Source organism: Mus musculus, chromosome 13 (assembly GCF_000001635.26).
Source record: "Mus musculus strain C57BL/6J chromosome 13, GRCm38.p6 C57BL/6J".
Classification (NCBI taxonomy): domain Eukaryota; kingdom Metazoa; phylum Chordata; class Mammalia; order Rodentia; family Muridae; genus Mus; species Mus musculus.
The window spans coordinates 98,629,781-98,638,128 of record NC_000079.6 but is presented as its reverse complement, the minus strand read 5'-3'; the positions used below and the strand labels follow the sequence as shown (position 1 = coordinate 98,638,128).

The following is an 8,348-nucleotide window of genomic DNA, read 5'->3' as shown; positions in this document are numbered from 1 at the left end:
CAGTGGTATTGGAAGATCAGGCCTTTGGGACATAATTGGGGATAGATGAGGTAGGTAGTCAGGGTGGGGCCCATGATGGCACTAGTGTCTTTCTGAGAGGAAGAGAGATGAGGTCTGGTCGACTGTAGTGTTCTTATCAAATTGGGGTGGGGGATGGGACAGAAAGGAGATCTTTACTAGATGCTAGCATGCTGATATTGGCTCCAGAAAATCTCTGGAACTGTGAAAAAAATAACTCTCTTTTCTGTGTAAATGACTTAGCCTGTGGTTTTCTGTTAGCAAATAACCTAAGAGACTTATCTTCTGAAGTGGAGATTCCTTGCATGGTTAATAAGACCTGTGTATGGACCCATTTCTGATGAGCCATTCCAGCCCAAAGTCAGGCTTCAAGCAGGTGGTAGATACGCCAAGGACTCCCTCCATATTGCAGGCAGGGCTGCCATTTGCATACACCTTGCTTTGGTAGGACAGAAACGGGACCATAGAGCAGTGCCGTGTGTGACTATAGAAAAGCACCTCCCAACATTGTCGTTGTCGTTGTCATCGTCATCATTATCATCATCATTATCCTGGATAAATGAACATAAAATAGAAAGGCAGATTGGTACTGTTCCTCTTTCTGGAAGCCTACAAACAAACTTCAGGCTTCATTTCTTGGACCTTTATTCTTCTAAACAAAGTTCAGCCCTGTGTATGTTATACTCTGTTAACCACGGAAGCCCAAAGGTCCTTCTCTAACTAACCGGAGCCTGTGTTCCCCACTCTCACACTCTGTTTCCTCTCATGTTGGACAGTCGTGTGAGGAGCTATGGAGCACAGCAGTAATCGCCCAGAGGACTTCCCGCTTAACGTGTTCTCTGTCACTCCGTACACACCCAGTACCGCCGACATCCAGGTGTCCGACGACGACAAGGCAGGGGCCACTTTGCTTTTCTCAGGCATCTTTCTAGGACTGGTGGGGATCACTTTCACTGTCATGGGCTGGATCAAATACCAAGGTGTCTCCCACTTTGAATGGACCCAGCTCCTCGGACCCATCCTTCTGTCGGTCGGAGTGACATTCATCCTGATCGCTGTGTGCAAATTCAAAATGCTATCCTGCCAGTTGTGCTCAGATAACGAGGAGAGGGTCCCGGACTCGGACCAGACTTCCGGAGGACAGTCGTTCGTTTTCACTGGCATCAATCAGCCCATCACCTTCCACGGGGCCACCGTGGTGCAGTATATCCCTCCTCCTTACGGTTCTCAGGAGCCCCTGGGAATGAACGCCACCTACCTGCAACCCATGATGAATCCTTGCGGTCTCATACCTCCTAGCGGAGCAGCGGCTGCCGCACCAAGTCCCCCTCAGTACTACACCATCTACCCTCAAGACAATGCTGCGTTCGTGGAGAGTGAGGGCTTCTCTCCTTTCGTGGGCACTGGATATGACAGGTATGCCGGGCCCTGGGCTGCTCCCCTTCCCCCTCCCGTTCTGCATCACAGTTATGGTCTCTGGCTGTGTTTGGACTTCCAGGAAGGTGATGGGGACCGTGAATCTTTGCGCAGCCTGCCACCGCAGGGTGGTGGCAATGGATCTTTGCAAGTAGACCTGTGTTTTGTGCTCATGTTTCAGGCCCGACTCTGATGCTGACCAGCTAGAAGGGACGGAGTTGGAAGAGGAGGACTGCGTATGTTTCTCTCCTCCACCGTATGAGGAGATATACGCTCTACCTCGCTAGAGACTGCAATGCTAAGGGGACGGACATTTAAGCCCTGTGATGTGATACTTGGAGAGTTTATCGCTGTGTTCTTCAGAAGTTAGGTGTCAAAGCAGCTCAGGAGATCTTACAGATGTCATTCAAGGTGGGAAAGAAGTGCCCCGAGACTGCTAAATTAAGCTGCCCTGGTTAAATTCCCCTCTGCTCTGGTTTTGAATTCTCTCAGCTAAGAAACCCTCTGCAGCTGGAGAGTCGCTCTGTGATAGAGTGATTTTGGAGCCCACGCAGTGCCTTGGGTTTGATCTCTAGAGCCAGAAGAAAACAAAAACAAAAACAAAAACAAAACAAGACCTCTCTACATAAAGTGCAGGAGGAAAATTCACCCATTTCCCCATCCCCCACCCGATATCCATTTGAAGGATATCTTAGTTTTGAAAGATTGTCTTAGTTTTAAATCCGGCAGCCATGGCAGCTCTCAGACTGATGAAAGGGAGGCTGGCAAGCAAGCAGGGAAGAGAGCAGGCTCAGGTAGAAATTTCCCTGCACGGCGCTGAACCTTCCGCAGCAGAGTGACTTATCTTAGACAACTTGGGCTGTTATCTGGTCTCCCTGGAAGCCTTTGGATCTTGAAGAGTTTGTAAAAGAAATAAAATCCATTAAGAAATAAATGAATAAGTAGAGTGGGATGAAACAGTGCCCCATGTTAGAATAGTGTTGGGTGGCCGATCCTACTGTGGACGAGGTAACAGGAGGATAATGAATGTCACCATGTGCTGTCCACCGAGTTACAGTGACCCCTGCTCCTGATGGTTTTCCTTTGCAAGGCTGAAGTTCAAGGCGTAATGTACATGGGTGAGCGCCTGCTCCCTCTGCCCACCCCCAGGCTGTGATTCCCAGGCACGAACTAGCTCAGCCGAGTGGCTTACAGAACACAGGTACAGCTGAGTGGCTTATGGAACACAGGTATGCCTCTAATCTGTTCCACAGAGCCATGCTGCCGTGTCGCTTTGTAGTCATGAATCATGGAGATGATCAGTCATCCCGTCTCCCCCACCCCCCGCCCCCGGGCGTAGCTCTCACCTTCATTTGAACAAAGAAAAGCTGGTAGCCTTCAGCTTCCTAAGTCTGAACGGTGTCACCAACCACAGCCCAAAGCTGCAGACTTTAGGAGGTGTCCAAAGAATTAGAAAGAAAACAGTTTTACAAAGATCAAAGGCCACTCAAGGTAAAGGTGGCTGCCCCCAAGAGAGATACAGGAATTGTCAGGTCTTGAAGGTTTTGGTACTGTGCTTATATGTGGGATTGCTTTTACTCTCTGTCAGAAGAGTCCAGGTTTTTCAAGGATATCAGCAAAACAATCTTGGTTTATTATTGTGATTCATATTATGCCTCAGGGACATTTCACTTGGATGATAACTAGTAATAAAAAACTAGACATGTCTATACTCAGTATATTGACTCTCCATCCAATATACTCATGAAGTCCTGGATACGTGCTATAGAGACTGTCCGGGAATTTACTATGTAACTATGTGGACTAGGCTGGCCTCAAAATCCCCAATTCTCAGCTAAGGGTATCTTAGCTAAAGGCCACTGACCTTAGGGAGGAAGTTAGGAGACAAGGGCATGGTAAAGCATCATCATTAATGGCATGCTGACTGACAGACAATACAGCCCCCCCCCCGCACCTCTTCTCTCCCCATCCATACCTCCTTTTATACTTATGACTTTGGTCATAATGAGCATCAACAGGAAAATGTCAGAGAAGGGCATGTGTACCAAGGTGTCATTTATGCCTCTAATGATGCTTCAGGACGAATGTCCTTGGGAGTTCAAGGTGCATGTGAGGTTTGTAATAGTTGGGGGAATCGGACAATTGGGATTTAGGCATTAGGTATGAAGCCCAGTTGTTGTAATGCTTATACGGCATGCCCAGAGCCCTGGGTTTGACCCCGTCACCACATATGCTGGACATAGTGGCCCATGCCTGTGATGCATGCACTCTGGGGCAGAAGCAGAAGGGTCAGTCTAGTGGGGAGCTAGACACTGGTGACATTTCTCTATTATGTATTGATTATTCTCAGATTCCTATGAGAGATCCTAGAGAAGTCAAGTCAGGACTGTTGCCCTGGGCGACCCTAGGGGGCGCTGTTCACAAGATCAGTCAGGCTACTGGTATTGGTCAAGGGATGAGGACCACACAGAAACCTAAAGGAACATTCATATTAGCTAGAAAAGGAAGAGAGGATGTCACACACAGAGAGCAGCCTGGCAAAGTGGTGTGGGAGGCAGCAGAAGAGACATTGTGTGGGCTGGGGAAACTGTCTTATCTGCTACTCCAGCCTTTGAAGAGAACATCCCTAATTTTCTTCCTGTGAGACAATCCCACTCTGTTTTTATATTTGGGAATGGCTGAGGCTGAAATATGGGAAACCCACAGAGGGACACAGTGCCTGTGACCACCAGATCCTTGCCTGGACTCCTGGTCAGTCAGGATATGTTTCCAACAGTTTCTGGTTGCTGTCTAGATGGTCGCCTTTGATCTCTCTCTATCTTATCAAGGGTGAGACTGACATGGGCACAAGCCAGTCTCCTGTTTCTCTGTCTCCTCCACTGAGGAGCCCGGTGTCCAGCTTGCCAAGGACTTTGTGTGAAAACACATGGGAAGACAGAAATACTTCAGTTTTTTTCTTTTTGGGAAAAAAACCCCCACTTTATACTAATGAATTCACAAATAGTAACTTTGTATGGTTTAAGGAGGCACGTGATTGATTTCCCAGACCCCCAGTTCTACACCATCTTGATGCTGTGACTAACTAGAGAGGTTTAACTATACCTTTGCACCCTATAGTTTCATTAATGATTACATTTTTTTTTTTTTTTAGATGAAATAACTTGGTGGTTAGGGCCAATTTTCCATTGAACTTAAAAAAAAAGTTACCCTCTCTTATTGCCTTCCCACGGTGCCACTGGAATCCTCTTTCCCACTAAGTACCTCTCCTACTGTGTGTGTGTGTATTGCATGTGTATATATTGTATGTGTATGGGCATTGCATGTGTATATTGTATGTGTTGCATGTATGTATGCATGCATGTTGTATGTTTGTATGTATGTTGTATGTATGTGTATTGTATGTGTGCTGTATGTGTGTGTATTGTATATGTTATATGTGTTGTATGTGTATATATTGTATGTATGTGCTGTATGTGTGTGTTATATATGTGTGCGCTATATGTGTGTATTGTATGTATGTGTGTGTTGTATGTGTGTGCTTTATGTTTGTGTATGTTTGTATGTGTGTATGTTGTACATGTGTATTGTATGTATGTGCTGTATGTGTGTGTTTTGTATGTGTGTGTATTGTATGTATGTGTTGTGTGTGTTTGTTATATACGTATGTGTTATATGTGTGAGTGTTATATGTGTGTTTGTATGTATGTGTGTTGTGTGTGTGTGTGTCATGCGTTTGACCCATTGAGTTTCATTAGAGTCATTTGCGTGGGCATGGGGATGAACTCGGTTAGACTAATCATTTGCAATCTGACATGGGTGCAGCACCTCACTGCACCACAACTGACCATCACTCAAAAATTATCTTAGCTCATAAAAGCAAGGACTGCCGTGCTGCTACTTCCTGAGGCTCCTTGGTGGGGGAAGGGCATCAGCTTCTGATTCAGTGATTGCGCCGGCCAGTGGGTGGCCTGCTAGTCACACTGGCTGTAATGGCTGATGTAGGCCATGGGACCTGGCTGCTGGGTGCATCGGGGAGCCAGCTGGGATGGGGGCTGCTGGAGGTGGCAGAGCAGTAGGGTCTGGCCTGCGGACTGCTCTCACCTGAGGATTCTCATAGCATAAAGGGCCATGTGGGAAGTGAGTCGTTGGCTCCTGTGGGCATCCCATGGGTATAGTGACTCAGCAATCTGAAATGCAGGATTCTGTGGGAGTGTTTTAAAGAAGAGGGAATTGTGATGTTAGGCCAAGATCCAGAAGCCGTGTTGGGGTGTAGTGACCTTGCTGGTGCTGTTCAAAGCCAAGTGGCCAGAACACTGTGAGCCAGCCATCCCTCCTCCAACCACCCTGAGCCTCTAGTGGGGTTATGTGGGTGGGCCACCTACAAAGAATTCAAAATATTGTTGAAAAGGTTTTTGAGTTATAGGGAAAAAGTGGATTTTTTGTTTTGTTTTGTAGTATACTTATTAGTTGTTCTAATCCCACACAGATAAGACTTTTCAACTTAATACTGTTATCCCTGTAGCACTAGATAAAAGTAAGTTCAGCATTTTTTAGTAAATCTATCAATTCCTGTACTCAACATGGTAAACTATTTTTCTAAAGTTGGCAACACAGCTAGTTTCCAAAAATTATATATGTCTGTGTGTGTCTAAATGTATGTTTGTATTAAAAGACCAATAACAGCAGTTATAGAAACATTCAGAACACTTCACTGAAAAAAAAAAAAAAAAGACATAGATCACATTTCATGGTCCAGGTGGGCAGAGGACAGCCAAAGGCCCACTAAGCACGTGGCCTGCCTGCAGCAGGAGCATTACAATGTGCAAGCGTGTGGTGAATAGGAGAGAAAGTGAAGCAGACCAGTTTGATCTTTGTGAAGGGGCAATGGACCTGGAGTCATGAAGGAGGAGAAGAATAGCCCATTGTGAGTACCCCACCCTGCCATCTGAGGCCATGGTGAAGTCGCAGCCCTGCAAGGGTCGGTGTCGATGTCCACGGCTCATGTTACCACTAAAGACCACGTGTACATTTCTGGTCTGGGCTGCCACCTGGGACCACATAGATGCTCAAGAGCTATACAGAGCTGGCCCTGCCTCTCACTAGCTGTGACACTCTGGAGAGCCGTCCCCACCTCTCACAGGCAGCAACAACTGGAAGAGAGATGCCCTTGCTAGGGGCATCACAGTGCAGCGGGCCCTTGGGGTGGAGGTGGTGGGAGAGCTGGTTCAGCGACTCATCTCCATCCCTTTGGCCCTTGCCTCCCTCCCGCAGCAGTTGGGAGAGCTGGACCCCAGGTCGCGAGAGCAGACGAGCTCTCCCAGTCTCTCACCAGCTGCAGCTCTTGAGAGAGCAGGGCCTGCACCTTGCCTGGGCAGCACAGTAGAGCTGGCTTCAGAGGCATAGGTACAGGTGAGCCGGCCCGAGGGTATGAGGGCGGGAGAGCTGACCCTGCTCCTTGCCAGCCGCAGGGGCGGGAGAGCTGACCCTGCTCCTTGCCAGCCGCAGCACAGGGAAAGCAGCCGAGGCAGGCAGCGCTGGAGAGCTGACTGCTGGGGTGGGTGCTGGAGAGCTGGAGGGCTGACCAACTCAGCTACCATCCAGGCCCAGATCCAGGGCTCTGAGTTAGCCCACCCCAACATCTACCCCATTATTGAACTGCTGGAACACGTGAAGGAACCTGTCCTGCTGATCCAAGACTGCAGGATCCGGCAGCAACAGGATATGTATCCTAGAGGAGACCAGGTAAGGATCCAGTATTGATGGACTGCAGAAGCCAGAGACTTCGACCAGACCTCGAACTAGATTCATTGTAATGAACACTTGCAAATAAAGATGTGTGGACAAAAGGGTGTAATATACTGTGGGACACGTTGTGACACACGGCAGCTTCCACTATGAGATGTTTTTATGCTTTGTTTTGTTTGGTTTATTGTTTATTTTTGTGTTTTTTTTTCCTTTGGGGAGAAGGTTGCAAGGGTAGAGGGTGAGTACAAAGGCATGGGGAGATGAAGGGATTGGGGTGCATAAAGTGAAACTCACAAAGAATCAATAAAAAGTGTTTTTTTTTTTTTTAATAAAAAGAGTAAAAACCAAAACCCCTAGAAAAGAACATGGCTGTAAGGGAACAGAATCAGCTCAGGACCCCAGTACCAAGTTCTCAGCACAAAGGAGATTTCTTTGCCCCAGAGAGACAAAGGGCGGGGATAAGAGACAAAGACAGGAGACAGGACAGGGAGAAGGGGAAGGGGACAGGGAAGACAGACACAGGGAAAGGGTATTTGTCCCAGAAGGACAAAGGCAGGCCTGCCCCGTAGGAAAATGGCGGTTAATTAAAGGTCCACGAGGAATCCCCATGTTAGGATGAGGTGTTTAATTTTGATTGGCGTATTATTTAGGTGAACCAAGGGGGGCTTTTGATGACTGGACTTCAATATTCTGATAGCTGGACCTTGGTAGTCAGTCTCAGGAAGAGGAAGTGACCAAATAAAGGGTTAGACCGTGGGGGCTAGTGTTAAGAATGTAATGTGAGGTAAAGTTTTGTTTGTTTATTTTTTTATTATTATTTATTTTTTTAGCAAGGCAGAGGGAATGGGGAGAAGAATAAGGCCTGTCAGAGCCATGTCTGCCGTACTCGGGCTGGCTAGAGGCCCTTCAACAGTTCTATTGATGTGAGACCTGCACCATTTCTTTTCTATTACCTCTCAATTACCATCTGGACGGAGAACATTCTGGTAGCACCACTGAGAGCAGTGATGAGAAGACCCATCACTACTGTACATGCTAGGGCAAGCGTAAGCTGATTTACAGGCACAGAGGTAAGACTCTGGCCTGTATCTACAGTAGTGAGAAGACACAACTGAATGGGGACTGTTCATTTCCCAGCAGAGGGAGGGCCCAAGGATGGAGTGGAGAAA

At 47.4% G+C, this 8,348-nt stretch overlaps 1 protein-coding gene across 1 annotated transcript; it reads left to right on the top strand.

The window, feature by feature from the left end:
- The first annotated feature begins 718 nt into the window (after nucleotides 1-718).
- On the top strand, nucleotides 719-3,151 carry Tmem174 (transmembrane protein 174). The gene is made up of 2 exons (NM_026685.2): nucleotides 719-1,434; nucleotides 1,616-3,151. Exons 1-2 carry the CDS (start codon nucleotides 809-811, stop codon nucleotides 1,719-1,721), a joined length of 732 nt encoding a protein of 243 aa, NP_080961.1. The 5' UTR covers nucleotides 719-808; the 3' UTR covers nucleotides 1,722-3,151.
- The last annotated feature ends 5,197 nt before the right edge of the window (nucleotides 3,152-8,348 follow it).

Bases quoted from the DNA above. Each gene is read 5' to 3' on its own strand.
- Tmem174 (NM_026685.2), top strand. From the start codon at position 809: ATGGAGCACAGCAGTAATCGCCCAGAGGACTTCCCGCTTAACGTGTTC. The intron at 1,435-1,615 runs GTATGCCGGGCC...CTCATGTTTCAG, and splicing joins GTGGGCACTGGATATGACAG to GCCCGACTCTGATGCTGACC.